General features: G+C 53.2%; 1 protein-coding gene across 1 annotated transcript in view; it reads left to right on the forward strand.

Moving 5' to 3' along the window:
• Positions 1–8,608: 8,608 nt before the first annotated feature.
• STX1A (syntaxin 1A) overlaps positions 8,609–19,180 on the forward strand; it is a 68,332-nt gene continuing 57,760 nt past the window's right edge. The window contains exon 1 of the mRNA XM_066563741.1: positions 8,609–8,695. Within this exon, the coding sequence (XP_066419838.1) occupies positions 8,666–8,695 (30 nt within the window). The 5' untranslated portion in view covers positions 8,609–8,665. The remainder of the gene's footprint in view (positions 8,696–19,180) is intronic.

Consider the following 19,180-nt stretch of genomic DNA (forward strand, 5'->3'; position numbering starts at 1 on the left):
CCCCTATTTTTATTTCTGTCTCAAGTTCAGAGGAACATTGCTCCCTGCAGACTGACAGTACTGTGCTGGTTTGTGCACAAGTCACATTTCCATGTGTTTTCTGTTCCAAACAAAGGATGGGAAGAGAAATCTTAAGCTCAGACCATGCAGGTTTGAATGTGTCTTGTGAATTTAGGATGCAGAGGCAGGATATGAAATATGAATTGGCCATTCTACTTTTGCTCTGCACGCTCCTCCTTCACAGGGAACAAGAGACTTGTGGTTGCAGCCATGTGTGGTTATTGGAACATCCCCTTATTCCCTGGTGCTCCATTATTTTCCTCACTCCCTTCATACCCTTTTGAGGTTGTCCCAGTCTTCAGTGAGAAAACAAACCCTAAGAAGGAATCAGCAACTCTCAGAGTTTGTTCTTCCTTGACCTTTGCTGTCATTCCTAGATCTGTCTGGCAGCTTGAATCTATCTGGCAGTTGCAATCATAAGTGGACTTTTGTTCACCTTCCTTGCCTGTTGCCCCTCATTTTGATGGAGGAGGCTACCAGGATGTGTTGGATGATGCTGGCCTGTGCAGCAGAGCAGTGTCCTTGGCCTGGAGCTGGGTGATGTGCCTGCTGCTGATGTGAGCACTCTGGAGGTACCACATGTGGTGCTGGAGCAGCAGGACTGATCTCTGTGTTGTGTCATGGTCTGTGGTGACTGACCCAGGAGGAAAAGCATTCCGTGAGTATGTAGCACTTGTTATCTTTTCATTTTAATCATTATTCATGTTGTGGCCTTGTGTGTTTATCACACTCTTGTGGGTGTTTTTGTGGTGCTTCTCACCAACAGCTGAACTGCATTTCTCTGAAATGCTTCTCAGGATGGAGTTAAAAGGTTACAAGAATAAATTTTTTATCAATAAAGTAACAAAACACCTTTTTAATCGAGATGATGCCAATGGCAGATCCTGTTAGAGTGGAATTTTCTGATGAGGTCGGGTTCCTGACTCATTGCCCAGTTCTTATGGCAGGATTTAGTGTCCTGAGTGTGAGATGCACTAAGATTTACATAATTACATTATTTTGGTACTTAGAACTCTGGATAGAGAAACTCGAGAGGAAAATTTTAAAATTAAAAATTACTAGAACCAAGCAAGCAGTTCTTCCAAAATAAGAAACTGCAGTTCTTGACTGTCATGCTTGCAGCCTCCTTGGCCTGGCAGAATAAAGTGGTGCTGGTAAAAGCTGGTTTGAAGAGTCCCCTCAGCAAATGCTCTTTGAATTTGCACTTTTATAAATTAAACTAGCAAATTTCCATATACATGTACACATATGAAAATGTCACTGGTCTTTTAGTCACAGCTGGCATTTGTGCTCTGAGCCTGCCAAGGAATCTGGCTTGGAGAGGAGGGGTGCACAGCTGGAACTGGAGATCACTAGGTTGATTAGAGTGATGGATGGAACACCTTTCCTATGAGGAAAGGCTGTGAGAATTGGGATTTTTCAGCCTGGAAAAAAGAAGAGCCGTGTTTGTTTAATTGGTGTTACCTAATTGTGGCCTTCCAATTCCTGAGTGGAGCTGACAAGAAGATGGAGAGAAACCATCTACATGGGCCTGGAGTGACAAGACAAGGGAGAATGGCTTCCCACTGGCAGAGGGCTGGGTTAGGTGAGATATTGGGAAGAAATTCTTCCCTGTGAGGGTGGGGAAGATGTGGCTGCCCCATCCCTGCAAGTGTTCAAGGACAGGTTGGACAGGACTTGGAGCAACCTGGTCTAGTGGAAGGTGTCCCTGCCCATGGCAGGGGATTGCAATGAAGTGAGTTTTAGGATCTCTTCCAACCTAAACTGTTCCATGGATCTATGATTCTATGACTGGAGTGGGGTTGTGCATTTCCCAGGTGTGCACAGAGAGACTGAAGAGGAGATGGGCCCTGGGGACAGGCAGGAGGGGAGACCAGTGTCCTCCCTGGAGCCATGAGGAAGTCACTGCTGGGAGTGTCCCTACAGTTCTCACCAGAGGGGTGCCCATACAGGGAAACTCAACAGGAGAAGTGAGAGGAAGGACTGTTGTGGGTGCACAAGAGCTTGGGATGGGTGGGCACAAGTTAACGAGACAGGGGACCCCTGAACTGCAAGGGGAAGGCAGGAGGAGCCTGCAGCAGGCACAGGCCAGGAATTGCTGCAGATCCTTGGGGGTCCCACAGTGGGTCTAGCAGTGAGACTCGGGGGTCTGTGCATGGCTGGCAGCCCCCCAGCTCTGGCTACACCAGCTGCAGCAGCATAGCTGGATTCTCTGGGGCTTTGTCTGCTTCTTCCTTTGAGCAGACTGGTGCTAGGATGGGTTTTTGAGAGCCAACTGAACTTCCAGCTGAATGGGCATCTGTCCAAGGCTGAATCCAGCAGGCTCACCGGTGCTTTGGGCTGCCTGGGGGCAGGACTCAGCCCAAAGGCCCTCAGGGCCTTCCAAGGTCGAATTGAATGAGCTGTGCAAACAAAAGGGAATGGCAGGAATGATAACTTGATGGAGGAAAAGGATGTGGGCAGGTGACAGAGCCTGGATGATGCAAATCAACATCCATTAGAAATTCCAGTGTAAATGTAACAGAAAAAAAAATCTAGAGATGAGTCATTCACATGATTGGAACAGCTTCCCACCAAAGTCAGACTGCAGGAATGGGTTTTGGTCTCAGTGGAGGAAGGTTTGGGCTGTGATAACTCCAAACTGGGGACTTGCCAGGAAATCTCAAATGGTGCATTAGGCTTGGCCCTGTCCCAGGACTGGAGATATGCACCAGGAGTGTCACCCTTCCTTTGTGAAGGATGCTGGGATGTAGGGATGTGCACCAGGAGGGTGTTTGAGAAGGACACTGGGATATGCACAAGGAGGAATGTTGGAGAAGGCTGTTGGGATGTGCACCAAGAGGGGATTTTGGGGACATCACTAGAATGTGCACCAGGAGGGGTGCTTGGGAAGGACCCTGGGGTGTGCATCAAGAGGGGTATTTGGGAAGGATGGTGGGAAGGTGCACCAGCACAGGTATTTGGGAAGGATGTTGGGATGTGCACCAAGATGGGGGGTTTGGGATGTGTGGAGCTGCAGCAGGACCATGTGCTACAGAGACCTGTCCTGCCCCTGGCTGGTGTGTGGGGAGGGGAGGAGTATTTTATTTGCACCACAGGGTTTAAGTGCTCGTTATTAAATCCCTACTGGAGGTTGATTGTTGGATCAATATGTTTTAATTTTAGCCACGGGGTTGGAGTAGCAGAGGAAGGCTTCCAGCAGCAAAGGGAGGTTCTGGGCTGGTTTGCCTCTCACCCCCTGCTGCTGTTTTATTAATGCTCACTGTTCTCCCAAGGTGCAGCCCACATTCTCTGCAGTTAATGACAATATTTCAATGCACGGCAGAGTAGAGCTGACCTGAGCAAAATCCCACTTCATTGGATCAGTCAAGAAATAAATGTCCATGTGCTCTGTTCCTGCACTGAAATGATTGCTTTGGTTTGATTGAATATCCCTCACTGCTTTGGTTTGAGGAGGTTTTTAAGTGAACCCTAGTGCTGTGCAGGCTGAAGATGCTTCCCTTTCTCTCTCATCTGTCAAAATCATTTTCTAGAGTAACACAGAATATCAGAAGGGACTGACAGAATCAGACTTCTCTATAATTTATTCACAAGTTCTTGTACTAAAAATCATCTGACTTTCACAACAGTTGGCAGGATTTCTACAATGCGCGAAAGTGAAACTTGTCTTGGAGGTGTGTGATTCCAGGTTGTTTCAAGATTTCCAGATCTGAGAATGAGAGAATCAGCTTTTGTGAAGGTGGGGAAGGTGAGTTTCCCATGGGTTAGTGTGACCTTAGAAATCCAGGAAGGTCAGGCTGAATATCAAGGTACAATGCACGGATTTCTTCAGGCAGTGTAACAGATGACAGATGCTCATCTGTGAAAAACCTGAGAAATGTTTTTCAACTTGTTCCTTACATAAAGACAGAGAATACAGATCATCCCTATCACATGTTTTCTTTTTTCTGTAAGAAATTTTCCTGTGCAGGCACTGGCAGTGGCAGCTTGCACCTGAGTGTGTTGTCAGGCTGCTGCTGGAGGCATGAGGAGGTGGAGGGAGCCTGTGATTCCTTTTAGGTGATTCTTGTTTCTCTGGGGTATTCCTGTCCCACTCTGCCACTCCCTGGGAAATCTTGTTCCCTCTGCTCATGTTCTTGTGAATGCCATGATGAGAGCATGGCTCTGGACATGGGATTGGGAATGAGAGATGAGACAAGCTGTAGAGAATTTCTACTTTTCCTACTGCTGCTGGAAATAATGAGCCCTTATAATGTCTAATTTTTTCCACCACAGATGTGTTCAAAAGGCTGAATTGCCTCCTTGGTCACCTCTCTTTTTCCTTTGTTTCCCATGTCCTGTCCCATTTTGACTTTTTCAGCCATAGCACACAGCTCTTCCCAATTTTCCACCCCCATCCAATGCCTTTCTGAGTGTCCTGCCTCAGCTTCTCCAAGTCATGGCACAGTTCCCCTTCCTTACAACATCATCTCCCTGTTTGCTGAGTGGGGACAGGAGTCCTGTCCCCGGAAAGACCCTGGTGCAGCATCTTCCCATCCTTGGACAAATGGGATTGCAGCCTGTGCTAGCTGTCCAAAAGCAACTTTTAATGTCTGTTGGCATGGAGACAAGCATTTGAGCAATTGGCACTGACATACCTGCTTCCCTTGAGCAGGGAGAGGGAACCTCCAGCTGGATCCACTTGGTCATATGGACTGTGGTCATATGGACCTTCCCCTGTGCTGTTCCTGCCCTCCCTGGCATCTCCCTGTGGGCATTGAGTGGGATGAGGGGTGAGTCTCCCTTGCAGGGAGGTGGAGTGGAATGGCCCATCCACCTCATCCCTTCCCTGCCTCTGAGATCCTGTCTCTCCTATGCCACAGGACTTGGCCTGTGTTCTTGGCACAGAGAATGCCTCCCTGGCTCCCTCAGCACTGATGTGCTCTGTGACTCTGGTCTGTTCCTCCATGAACAGCTTTCCAGCCTAATCCTCGACAAATAACTTCCAGCAGCTCTTCCAGGATCTCTGTCCTGTCCCTCCCAAGTGAATAGTGTCCCTGAAGTGACAGCAGTGACTGAAAATGAATGAATGAGCAGCTTCAGGTGGTTTCTGATTCACAGCCAAGCTGCAGCTCAGGGCTGCACTCTGGATTTCCATCACGTTTGCACTGTCAGCCTCACCCTGAGCCCAGCACTTGCTTTTCTCTGTGTTTCTGTTGAGGATTTATTCTGCACCCCCTTGTGTGTGTCTGAACTCCTCCATTGGCAGTTGTGGTTCTGTCTCTCCTGATAAAGGCAAGTCCTTGAGAATGACAGGATTGATCCTGGATCTGCTGCAGCTGCACCAGCCATCTGCAGCCTCTGCTCAAAGCACCTCTGTAATTCCTCACGTGTCTTTGGGTTTCTGTGCTGCATTTTGGGCTGCTTAACACCTGAAAGTCCATCCATACACCGAGTGCTGCAGGCACAGGCACTGTTCCAGTGAGCTGTGCCTCTGGCTCCCTGGATTTGCAAGCCTCTGTTGCCTGTAGCACAAGTGAGGAGCTGTGTGATCCTCTCCATGAGCCCCTGCATGCCCAGGACTCTTGGCAGACCAATCACCCCACAGCCATGTCTCAACTCTTTGGGTCAGACCCTGCCACACAGAAGAGCCCTGAAGTGGGTGGTGGCAGCCAGCACAGAGGGGACCTGCAGGCCTTCCTGGAGGTGGGAAGCTGTGGGGTCTGGAAATGGAAAATGCTGTTGTGTAGCAGGCAGAGTTTTCAAAGTGTGAATGTTGGCTTCCATAGCATTCCACAGAGCTCAGAAGAGGAGGAAAATATTTATTCATGAGCCTCTTGAGATGAAATCTGGCTAAAAAGGTCCTTCACGTGGAGGTGGGGTGGTCATGCTCAAGGTCTGGGGTGGACCAGGCTGTGGACCTGTCCTGTTCTGGTAGCCCAGTGTTAGTGCCAGAGATCTGCCCAGCCTGCTGATCTGTGGCAGTTTGGAGAGAGCCAAGTGTGGGGCCACAGCAGTGACACAAGGGGACAGGCAGGATGAGCTGCCAGCCTTAGCTCCAGTATGGGAAGGTGCTCCAGTTTGGCAATAGCCAAAAGCATGGCTGGACTCATGCCCAGTCTCAGCTGGGGCAGCCAGAGCATGGTGTCCTGGCTCTGTGGAGTGACAAGGACAGAGCTGTGTCTAGAACCTTCATCCTTCTCACCTGCCTTGCAGAAGGCTGAGCTTGGAGAGCATGTGACACAAGGAGCCAGAGAACGGAGAGTGTGGAACACATGGAACCATCTTGGGAACAGCCTCTTCCTTCCACAGCGTGCTGAGAGGTGTTAGGGGAGATGAAACCTCATGGTGGGCGCTGGAGGGCTGCTCTGACACCAGACAAGGTCTTTCCCTTGCAGTATGATGGTGGCTTTGTATATCCTTCCATGAGTGAGACCATCCCTGGCACTGGAGTGATTCACAGCAACAACGTCTGGGTCAGTAAATAAGTGCAGCACCAGCAGGAGAAATGCTGTGCCATCACCTGAGCTGTGCCCAGCACCTAAACTATGCCCAGTGCTAAAGTTCTACCAAATGAGACCTCTCAGCACAATGGGATCCTGCTCCTGCACTCCCAGCTGAAGTGCCCACAGGTGTCCCTTGACATCAGAGCTCTTTAAAGGCACCTGGATGGTGGTGGCCAAAAATCCTGTTCCTGTTTCACTTCTTGGCATGCACGGAGCTGGTTTTCATGCTAATACATACATGTATGGCTGGGAGCAGAAGTTTCAGATCTCTGGGAGGGAGATGGGCCCTTCCCCTGCAGGAAGCCTTGACCCTGATGGTTACAGCTCTCCAGGAAAGCCCAAGGGCACAGAGTTTATTATGGGATGTTTTAGAGAGGAAGCAAAGGTGCTAAAGGGATGGATATGGGTAATTAGGGGAAAAACACGCATGGGATAATATGGGAATATTGGGGTGGCCCTGGTGTAATCCGGTGGGGCTGTCCCAGGGGGATGAGGTCTCCCGGAGGAGCGGGAAGGGAGCCCGAACTCCGCCCCGGGTGTGCCGGGGGTACCGGGGCTACTGGGGTTACCGGGGGTACCGGGGCTGCCGGGGTTACCGGGGGTACCGGGGCTGCCGGGGGTGCCGGAGACCGACTCCGCAGGTTCTGGCTGGGGCCGCCAGGGGGCGCCGCGCCCCAGAGGCGCGCTCGGAGCCCGGGCCGGGTTCACCTTTGGGGGGAGAGAGGGGCAGTGCGGGGAAAACAGAGCTGTGAGGGGAAAACGGGGCTGTGAGGGGTAACCGGGGCTGTGTGGGGAAAACGGGGCTGTGTGGGGTAACCGGGGCTGTGAGGGGTAACCGGGGCTGTGCGGGGAAAACGGGGCTGTGCGGGGTAAAAGCGCCTCTGCGGGGTAATCGGGGCAGTGCGGGGGAAGTGGGGTTCTGTGGGGCAAGCGGGGCTGTGCGGGACAGTGCGGGGTAAACAGGGTAGAGTGGAGCTGTGCGGGGCGAGGGGTGCCGTGCGTGGTATGTGGGACAGTGCGCAGTGAAAGGGGTGAGTGGAGTGGTGAGTGGGGTGATGTGTGGGGACGTGAGTGAGGTGATGTGTGGAGTGGTGTGTGGGGTGTGCAGGTCAGTGAGGCATGAGTGGGGCTGGACACAGGGTGAGCTGTGTTGAGTTTGGCCGTAACACCCATGGGGGAGACCCCCAGCCTTTTCACCAGGGTACCCCAGTACCCCAGCCCCGGGCACCCCAGGGATGCTGGACACTGCCGGACTGCGGGAACCGCGACCCGTGGCCCAGCGGTTGGATGCGATGGCCCCAGGACCTGCAGGAACCTGCAGGCCCCGGCTGTGGGAGATCCCAAAACTGGCAGCATCTGAGCCCTGCTGGCACTTCTCTGCTCCCTGCGGGCCTGGTTTTGGGGTCCTCAGGGTGGATCCCCCAACATGCCCTGCTTGTCCCCAGGCTGCGGGGCAGAGCCAGCCGGTCCTGTTGGTGCCACCAAACTTCGCCGTCTGCAGGAGCCCCAGCACCACTACCACCGCCCCAGGGACACCCAGGGGTGACCCTGCTCTTGGGGCTGCCCTGCTGTGCGTCCCTCCACACGCTTAAGAGCACCGTGATGTGATGGCCCACAGGTATGACCTCCCCAGGTGTGATCCCTCCCGATGTTATCCCCAGATGTGACTGTCTCCTGTGGCCTCCCCAAGTGTGACGTCCCTTGGGTGTGACCCGCAGCTGCGACCTTCTCGCGTGGACCCCTCCCAGCGAGACCCCTTCCCGTAGATGAGACGCCCCCACATGTGAGGTCCCCTGGGTGTGACCCGCAGCTGTGACACCTCATTTTCCGCCGGGCGCGACCCCTACCCCCCCGGTGACATCCCCTTGTCACAGCTGTGACCTTCTCAGCTGTGCCATCCCCTCCTCCGGTGGCCTCCCCGCGATGCGAGACCCCGCGTGCCGCCTCCCCGCAGTCTGAGCCGAGATGTGAGTGTCCCCGTGGCAGTGTCCCCCTGCCGGTCCCCCGCGCCATGGCCGGGTCCCCGCGGTGTCCCCCCGCCCCTCTCCGCAGCGCCGCACGCATGCTCGGCGCCCGCCCCTCCCCGCGCTCTGCCCGTTCCCAGCGGCAGCGGGGCAAGGATGAAGGACCGGACCGGGGAGCTGCGCGCTGTGAGTGCGGGGCGCCGCGGGGGCTGCGGGGGATGCGGGCAGCCCTCTGCCCCATCGGGGACCGCCCGAAGCCGGCTGGGCCCCCCTCCCTGCGCAGGGGCCGCCCTGCCCTGAACGGCGGCGGCGAGGGGGTTGGGCGGGGGCTGGCAGCAGGGGATGAGCCCCCCGGACACGGCCGGGATGTCGGGATTAGAGGGGTGGGGGGGGTTCCCCGGGCTGCGCCGTCCGCACACCGCGCACCGCTGCGTTCTGCCGGCTTCGGGCGGTGCGAGCGGCGATCTGCGCGGTGCCGGGGCCGCGGCGGCGGAGCAGCATCGCCGCTGGGAGGAGCAGATACAGACGTGTGTTTGTAGCGGTGCGGGCGGGGGCTGCCCGCGGGGCCGTGCCTGCCGTGCCGTGCTCCCCGGGGCCGTGCCGTGCCGTGCCGTGCTCCCCGGGACCGTGACGCGCCCGCTCCCCTCCCGTTTTGCGTGCTCATCCTCCGGCGCAGCCGCTGCGGCGGGGCCGGGGGGCGCCTGCGGCCGCTGCACCGCGCTGACCCCGGCGCCGTGACCCGGCCTGTCGGGGAGGCCTCGGGCTCCGTGTGCGGCCGTGGCCGGCCCTGTGTCCCGCGGAGGCCCCGAGCCCCCCAGCCCGGGGCGCGGGCGGTGGGAGGCGGCGGCGGCTGCGCGCACGGAGCATCGGTGGAAGGAGCCCCCGCTGCCCCCGCTGCCCTCGGTGCCCATGCCCGGGCCCCTGCGGCACCCTCGGGGCCGCCGCGGTGCTGCTGCCCACGCTGGGGCCGAGCCCTGGGCACAGCGGCAGTGGCCGGAGGGGCAGAGCCCGAAATCCCTGAGTGCTGCTCCAGCCCCCGCCCTGTACCACCCCGGTCTTCCCTTCCAGTGCTTTTTCTTGTTTGGGTTTTTTTTTTTCCTATTTTTCCTTTTTTTTTTTTCCTTTTTTATTTTGGTGCATTATTTTTTTAAAATTACTTCACGGTTGGCGCTGCAGAGCCGCGTGGGATTGCGGGGGGTTCTGTCCCGTGGGGAGGACTCTGCCACAGAGCGAGGGGCACTGGGGACCAGCGTGGTGTCCAGTCTGGTCGGGCATCAGAGCTGCCCCCAGCATCACTTGGCTGCGAGTTTGGTTTGGTCTGAAAAAACACCCCGAGGATGGGGCTGGGGTGGTGGCAGCGAGGGGCTGAGGGGGTGATGGGCAGCTCTGAATGCCCAGGACTCACTGTGGGTGGCTGTGGATTCCGGGGAAGGAAGAGGCTCCCGCAAGAGCTGCCTCCCCAGTCTGCCTGGAAAACACCCAAACATGGGGCTCTGTCTCCGCCACCAGCACAGGCTGTGAAATGGGATTGGAAAGCAGGCTTTTTAATAATAATAGTAAAAAGAAGCCTCATGAATGTCCTTTTGGCAGCCGTTGCTGGCTGAGAAGTGATGCCATGGAGTATTTTAAAATTTCTCTGTTCCTTTAAATATGCCTTAAGAAAAATAAAATGTGTTTTCGCCTCACTCCTGCTGCTGCTCCTTATTCATCAGCCTCATGCTGAGGTTGCAGCATTCTTTCTTCCCGGGGACTCCTGGGGATGGAGGAATGCTTTTGAGCATCCAGTTGCCCCGAATATGAGTGGGTGCCCCCTGGCAGGACTGCAGTGAGTGAGGCAGCATGGATTTACACCCTTGGTGCTGGCAGACACCAGGGAGGAGCGAGATGCTGCAGTGGACACAGAGTCAGGAGCGTTTGAACTTGTATCCTCTCTGCTGCCTCATTAATAGCCTGGGTTGGTTCCTCCCATGTTAATACAGTGCTTAAAATCTGCCAGGGATGATAAAAAGGAAGGATTAATAAAAAAAGAGCTGGCATTGTTGGAGCAGAGGAGGGGATGCAGGGCAGTCACTGCTCTACAGAACAGGAGCTCCATGTCTTAATGGGATTTTTTAAATGGTACTTGATATTCAAAATGCTAATCCCAGTTCTTTTCTGAACCTCGGCTCTGGTTTGGATCAGACTTGCTGGAGCTTATTCAGTGCCCTTGTGGGAGTAGTGCCCCCAGGTCTGCTCTGGACCAGGGATAGGAAATTTAACTTACAGATAAAACATGTCCCCTTGTTGTGGAAGGAGAGCTGCTGAGGATGGGCTGTGCAGGATGCCTTGGATGAGGCTGAGCAGAGCTTTGTTTACAGCTGCTTCTGTGCAGGTGTCCCAGCTCTGGCTGTCACTGGTGTTTCCTGCCCATCTGGAGTGGGTCTGGCGCTGGTCCTGTTCCCCAGCACCCCCAGGAGCAGCCCTGGTGACATGGTGTGTACATGCAGGGTTGTGAGAGTCCTGTGGTGCTCCATCGTGCCATGGAGCTGACAGCTCAGCTTGAGTGAGGCATTGGGATTTCCAGGATGTGACACAGGTCCAAATGGTAAAATAATTATGAATGGTGTTTGGAGAGTGGGAGGAAGCAAGGGAGATGTGCCAGTGTTATAGGATCACAGAGTGGTTTAGGATGGAAGGAACCATCCAGTTCCAACCCCCAGCCATGGGCAGGGCCCATTTTTTGGGGTGCACCTTCCCCCTGTGCCTGTTTTTCACCTCCACAGCTGTTTTTGTGTGCATTTCTCCAGTGATGTTTGTGTGTTTGTGCCGTGCCACTGCCCTCTCCAGCTGGCTGAATCCTCACTCCTGACAGCCAAGTCCCTGCTCCCAGCGCTGCCTCCTGCCAGTGGGAGTAGTGGGAGATGAGAGTTAAAAATAAAAGGGGAGAGGAAGCGAGGTGGGCTCCAGGTCGGGCTCTGTGGGTGCCCCCTGTCCCCTCCTGTGGCAGTGAAATCTGCAGCAGTGCCCCAGGACTCACAGCCCGACCTCTCTCCATCCCTTCCTCTTAATTCCATCCTGTTCCTACTGAGGCTTTCTCTCCTGGGGGCACGAATGTGAAGTCAAGCACAGTTTGCAGAGGTCAGGTCTTGTGTGTCTCCATCTTTTCCAGGACCCCCCGGCTGCAGAAGTCCCTACAGACCTTGCAGATGAATACATTCACTTGTTCAGATGCCATCTTCCTTTCCCTTGTTAACCCTTTTCATTGCCATAAGTGCTTTTGAGCTCTTCTGTTCATCCAGAAGGGTCACACGTGAATAATTCAGCTGTCCTGTGTCCCTGCCAGTGGGGAGTGGGGCTGTCACATGGCAGGTGACAGCCGGTGGCTGTGTCCACAGCTCTGCCTCGGCTTGAGGGGTTTTAGCATCACTGAAATGCTGGATTTTGGGGCTGGGGAGGAGCAGAGCTGCCCTGGCAGGTCAGACATGGCTGCCCTTAGAGCAGTCCTGATCCCACAAGCACTGTGGCAGGGAAGCTGCTTTGCCTGCTCCCGTGGGGTCCTGGAGCAGGAGGGGTGAGACACTGCTGAACCTTCACTGCTGGGCTCTGCTGGGCAGCTGGGCAAGGAGGAAGGTGACAGGAGTGATGCAGATGAGCCCTGCATGCTCCTGTATGGGGTGTTCTTGTGTTCCTGCATGCTCCTGTGTGAGATGTTGAGAAATTCTTGTGTTCCTACATGCTCCTGTATGGGATATTCTTGAGTTCCCCAGCACTGAGGGGTCCTGGGTGTCCCTGTGCCACAGGGACACTGTTCTCAGCAGTGCGTGCACACTGTGGCAGGGCAAGCCAAAAACTGGGAAAACCTTTTTCTGTGCTTTAGACATGGCTGCAGGCAAAGCCCAGACTCTAGGTCACTCTGGGTGGTGTGTCTTGTCCCCAGCCTGGGAGGGGCCTGGTGGGGTGATGGACAGGGTTTGAGGGACAGGCAGAGCTCAGAGGGGACACTGAGCCCCAGGGTCCCTTGGATGTGTTTGGGGGGCTTCAGGTCTGCTGCATGGGGATCTGGTAGTCCCACTGAAATCAACTTAGTCCCACTGAAATCACCTTAAACACAGGAATACTCTTGACCCACTGAGACCTGGTGTCAGTCTGGGCATCAGAGAGTGATAAGAGTGATGATAAGTGCAGCCAGATACATCAGCTGGGTGTCTGAGAGGATGGAGCCAAAAGGGTTCAGTCTCATCCCTGCTGTTTTAATAGAAGTGTCTTTGTGTGTGAGCTGCTCGGAAGCTGTACAAATGTTTGTTTTGCCATGTATCTCCCCATTAACAAGATTTCTCAGGAAATATGCAAAATTATCACTACAGGCAGAACATGTACAGTAAGGCTCATTAAGCTAAGTACTGTGATAAATTGCTTCTTCCAGAAAATTATGTATATTAGCAAAAAAGGAGGAGAGTGAGCCCAGGTGGAAGGGCAGGAAGACAGAGTGTGTGGGATTGTTGTGGCTCCAGGTGACCTGGGCACACCTGCCTCAGGGGAGTGTCCTTGCACCATGGGATGATCCTGCAGGAGATGTGGGGAGGGGAGGGCAAGCAGAGGACAGCAGGGGAAATGGAGATGGAGCAGTGCTGTGTCAGGACCAGAGCAGGCACAAAGCCAGAGAGGCTCTTTGCTCAGGGAAAAACCAGGCAACTGTGGAAGCACAAGGAGTAGAAAGTTTTGCTGAACTGAAAGGAGGGGAGAGAGCAGAGGGGACTTGTCACAGGCTGCTTGCACCTCTGCACCTCTGCCTGCAGTGGCCAGAACCAGGGCTGCTCTTGGGAATGTGGGCACTGCTTTTGCCCCCCAGATCAGGGAGCAGACTTATGGCTGTGAACAGGGGACAGACAGGCTGTGGCATGTGGTGTGTCATGGGCTCACAGAGTGGCTTGGCTTGGAAAGGACCTTCACAGACCATGTGGTGCCATGGGCAGGAGCACCTTCACTAGACCAGATTGCTCTGAGCCTTCTTCCAGTCTGACCTTGAACACTTCCAGGGATGAGGCTGACACAGCAGACAGATTTCAGGATGCTCAATTCCTGCATGAGAGATGTTCTGAAACATCTTTCACCCTTTTTCAGTGATACTCTGAGTATTTTCCATAGTGATGCAGCTGCTCTCCCCTTGCAGGAGTGATGGAAGTAGTGAGTGCAGCCCAGGACAACTGCTGGCCAAAAGCTTGGGGACATCCAGAGGAGATCAGGAAGTTCTTCTGCTCCATCAGCCCTGGAGAGCTCAGGCTCAGGAAAAGATTCCCCTCAGTTGCCAAGGAACCTTCAAAGAACTGTATCATCCAATCCTACTGTCTTGGGTTGGAACATCTTCCACTAGACCAGCTCCTGACTGGTTGTAGAATTCCAAATCTCCTGCCCAAATTGTGTTCATTTGCTCCTAGGCCAGCATGTTCTTTCTACAGGAGGAGGTTCCTCCTCCTCCTCAGGCACCTCAGGATACACCCCAGCACAGGGGACAGACCTGGCTGTGCAGCATCAAATATTGCTGCAGGGTGGGACTGAACTTTGTGTTAACAGTGCAGTTTTCCAGATTCTAATGAATACTTGCAAACCCACGTTTCTTTTCATGGGAAATAACTAAAAATGAAGTTTTCTGCTCACTGTTCTGTGAGTTTTCAGGAGAGTGCTGCCACTGTGGCCACTTCCATGCTGCTGTACTTGTGCAGATGTGTGCTGCAGGTTTTCCAGTATGAGCTCTGCCTTTTCCCCTGCCATTGCTGGTCTTCCATCAGGTTCTGGGTTTGTGTATGAAATGGACTGTTTTGGTTTTCCAGAGGACCTTTGCCTTTTGGGAGGATCAGTGGCTCACTGGGATGGTGCTGAGGTCTTTTACAGGGTCTAGGCAAGAGCACCAAAGAAATGTTATTGAGCTTCCATGACCATGTGAGCAGCCTGGTTTGGTGAAAGTGTCCCTGCCCAGGCAGGGGGTTGGACTGGAGCATCCTTGAAGGTCCATTCCAGATCAGTATTCCATGAGTGCCTGTTTGTAGGTGAGGTGATGGGGTTTGCAGGACCCCATTGTGTGGACTGTGTTGATCCCACAGCCATGGGAGTTGTGGTGCTGCCCCTGTCACCTTCTCTGCCTGAGGCTTCCCTTATTTTTTCTCTGGCAGCTCTGGTCTGCACAGGAGCTGTAACCATGATGATGCCACTTAGAGGGTGTTAAAAATTAATTTCAGATTATTTAAGTCTGTTTTTAAGCAAATCATTCTCCAGCCATGACTGTAAATTTATAAAGTACTGGCTGTAAAGTCTGGGTGCTTTTCCAGTAGGTGATAGTGCTGTCCATGTTACAGGAGGAGGTCAGTGAGTTCAGCTCATTGCCCTCTCCAGGACTGGTGTCACCTCTGGCACTTGCTCTTCAGAGCTAAGGAGAATTTTACCTGTTTGCTTTTAAAACTGAGCTTAAGAATGATTATGCCTCTGCTGAAAGGCGTGGACTTTGTGCCAAAGGAATGCAAGCAAGCACCTAAGGACAAAACTCTTGGAAACCATGTTCTCCCTTGCACTGCTAGTGTTGGAAATTGGAAACACCACCTGACTCATGCAGGTGTTGCTGAATACTGAAGTCATCTGTGCCTTGGACTTTTACTGGGAAGGTATGGGCTGGTTTTGGTGAATATTAGAATTACAGAATTGCTTAGGTTAGAAAACCCCTCTAAGATCCAACTGTTTCCCCAGCACTAACCCCAAGTGCCACAGCTACACATCTGTTAAATCCATTCAGGGGTGGTGACTCCACCTCTGCCCTGCACAGCCTGTGCCTTGGCAACTGGGCTGGACTGCCCTTTCCATGGAGAAATTTTCCCCAGAATCCAACTGAATTTGCCCTGGCACAACTTGAGGCCATTTCCTCTTGTCCTGTCCCTTGTTCTCTGGGAGCAGAGCCTGATCCCCACCTGGTTCCACCCTCCTGCAGGGCACTGTAGACAGTGAGGTCCCCCCTGAGCCTCCTTTTCTCCAGGCTGAGCCCCCCAGCTGCTCCTGGTGCTCCAGACCCTTCCCCAGCTCCATTCCTTTCCCTGGACACACTCCAGCATCTCCATGACCTTCTGGTTGTGAGGGGCCCAGACTGACCCAAGATTTGTGGTGCCCCAGCAGTGTCCAGCACAGGGGGACAATCCCTGCCCTGGTCCTGTGGACACTTTATTTCTGATACAAGACAAGTGCCATTGGCCTCTTGCCCACCTGGACTTGTTGTCATCTTATTGCAGGGGTTCCATGCTGCTGTCTCCTATCACAATAGTTTCACACCTTCTTGGTGTTTCTCATGGGCAGCTCCTCAGAGCACTGACTCTTTCTTCTCCACAAAGCAGCCACTGACCCCAGTTCCCTCTCACCCAGCCACCCCCACTCTTTTATAGCATCTTCCTCTCACTGGTCACAGCTGTAGCTGTTAAAGTCAGGCCTGCTCCTGATCTTTGCTAATTGGCCCAGCTGCAGCTCTTTAGGGGTGAGATCACTTTCTACACTATCTTTATTTTCTTATATTCTATCCCCCTACATGGGCTTATGTTCAGCTACTGCTGGCCAGCACCCCAAGGTCTTTCCCAGCTTTCCAGTGGCTCTGCCCCCAGCCCGGAGCACTCCATGGGGTTGTTGATACCCTAGTGTTGAATTTGGCCTCATTGAATGTCACAGAATTGGCCTTTGCCCATTGATTCAGCCTGTCCAGATCCCTCCTGCCCTCCAGCAGGTCAGCATCTCACCCAGCTTGGTGTCTTCTGCTGAGGGTGCCTCGATCCCCTTGTCCATGTCATTGATAAAGGATTGGCTCCAGCACTGATCCCTGGAGAACACCACTGGTGGCAGGCTGCCAGCTGGATTTAGTGCTGGAATAGGGCACAGCTGAGCTTGGGGCCTGTGTGCCATGAAGTGGCCAATTTATCGTGGTGCACAGCTCTATTATGTGGTCTGCAGAAAGGCCTGGGACCATAGGTAGTTCAAGGCATGGTTTTGGGTGGTTCAGCTCTTCAGGGCTCTCTCCTGGGAGCACACCCTCTGGCTGTGCTTATCCTTATCCTCAGCCTTGGCACCACCTCCCTGGAAACCTTCAGTGACAGGACTTCAGCCCTGCTTGAAGGGCTTTTTTTGGCTGCTGGAGATGCCTAAAGCAAACCCTGAAGTGTGGGGAGGTCAGGGTGATGCCTCAGGTTTAGATTTTCTATTTTTCAGATTCTGTGCTGCTTTAATGTGTGAATCTGGGCTTCATATTAGGGGATGGTGAGCTGTCTGCAGAGAGCAGGAAGACACAGCAATTCCTTCTCTAGCTGGGCACCAAGGACAAATGATCCAAATCTCAGGCCCAGGACCATAAATAAGGTGGGCTGAAGAGAGAAAAACAAGCAGGATGGGACTGCATGGGCTAAATAAAGCTGGAATTGGACAATTAACTCCAATATGCAAATGGAGCAGAACTTATAAAAGTGAGAGACCCCATGACCGGCTGTCCATTTTGTGGCCATTTTGGTTCATCTTGGGCACAGCCCTGGCTGGGCTCTTGTGCTGCCCAAGCTGGATCCATTGAGGCCTCTTCAGAAATCCCTACTTTATTCTTTGGCTCTGTCCAGCCTCTGTTCTAGGGCAGCCCCAGGGTGAGGGATTCATTTGGTGGGTGGGAGATCCATGGGTGCCCTGCACCTTGTCCAGGTGGGGCTGTGCTGAGCTGCCCTTGTGCTGCCAAGCATTGCAGAGCCAGGCTGGGATGTTCCCAGAGATTTGGGCATCTGTACATTCTCCTGTGTGTCCTTTGGGCTCGGTGAGATGGCTGAGATGTCAGTGCTGCTCAGTTGTTGTGACCTTGTCCTTCCTTGCACAGCTGCATGCCAGAATGAGCTGCCCTGGGAGCTCTCAGTGTCAGTGCCCTGGCCTTGGGAGTTTGGATACAGGGGACAAGGTGACTGCTGTTGGTGTTGGACCCCTCTGTGTTGAGTTTGCAGGGTTCCCAGGACGAGGGAGGAATTGATGAGTCTGACTCCATGTTCTTAGAAGGCTAATGTATTATTATATTTATATTATATTATTATATTATCTTATATTATTATCTTATATTATTATATTTTTATTATATTATATTATTATAATATTACATTATTTTTATAATATATTACATTATACTATATTATTATACTCTATACTATATTATTATATTATTTTATTATATTATATTATTATATTATTATATTATACAGTATGATATTCTATTATGCTGTATTATACTATACTAAAACTATACAAAAGAATAGAGAAAGGATGCATCAGAAGGCAGAAAAAGAATGATAATGAAAAGTTGTGACTCTCCAGAGTCCTGACACAGCTGGCTGTGATTGGTCATTAAGTAAAAACAATTCATATGTTGGATAAACAATCTCCAAGCACATTCCAAAGCAGCAAAACACAGGAGAAGCAAAATCAGATAATTATTTTCTTTTTTCTCTGAGGCTTCTCAGCTTCCCAGAAGAATCGTGGGCAAAGAAGATTTTTCAGAAAATACGACAGTGACACCCATGTGCCACTCTGTGTGGGGACACAATCCCAGACATGACCCACAGCTGCTCAGAGGCAGCCCCAGAGCAGCCTGTGCACCTTGCCATGGTACAAAAAGAACATAATTTCACCAAGCAAGTCAAGCCCAGATGGCTGGGATCTCTTCAGCTGGGCAGAGCAGCACGGAGGTGTTGGTAAATACAAACAAACAGATGCAGCCTGGGAGTGAAGCCGTGGAGCAGCCTCCTCATTCAGGGATGAGGCCTTTCTGTGCTTCCTGAGTGGTCCCTAGGAGGGGGATGGCAGCTGGTGTGGCTTTTCCTGTCCCTTGTGCTTTTGTGAGGCTCTGCTAGGGTGGGAGGCAGGCAGGGGCTCACTGATTCTTTGGACACAGATGATTCCCAGGAAAATGTGCCAGCAGGGCTTGGCAGAAGGCTGTGCCTGGGTTCAGGTGTGCCAGCAGGGACTGAGCCCCACTGTTCCTCTGCCCTGCCTCTGCTACCTGCACCAGCTCCCTGGGCATGGTCAGATCCATCTGCAGCACTCACAGGAGAGGACAGGAGCCTGGGGCTGTGTGTGTCGCTGCTGGGGTGACACAGAGCTGGCTGTGCCCCTCACTGCCCACCCTGACAGGACAGGAACCTGGGGCTGTGTGTGTCACTCCTGGGGTGACACAGAGCTGGTTGTGCCCCTCACTGCCCACCCTGACAGGACAGGAACCTGGGGCTGTGTGTGTCACTCCTGGGGTGACACAGAGCTGGTTGTGCCCCTCACTGCCCACCCTGACAGGACAGGAACCTGGGGCTGCCTATGACACTGCTGGGGTGACACAGAGCTGGCTGTGCCCCTCACTGCCCACCCTGACAGGAACCTGGGGCTGTGTGTGTCACTCCTGGGGTGACACAGAGCTGGTTGTGCCCCTCACTGCTCACCCTGCCAGCTCTGCTCTTTGGAGGACAGAAAGCATCCAGTCTTTCCAGGTGTTCTGTGCTCCTTTGCCTCATTCAGAAAGTGCTTGGAGAGGGAATGTGCTGGAATGAATTTGTCAGCATGTGCTGGTTACAAAACCTCAAAATAGAGCCAGGATGCTCTGGAGCTCTGGATGTCTTCTCATCTGCTGCTCCTTTTTGTCAGGGATGGTATCACAGTTTG

This window comes from Molothrus aeneus, chromosome 20, assembly GCF_037042795.1.
Source record: "Molothrus aeneus isolate 106 chromosome 20, BPBGC_Maene_1.0, whole genome shotgun sequence".
NCBI lineage: Eukaryota > Metazoa > Chordata > Aves > Passeriformes > Icteridae > Molothrus > Molothrus aeneus.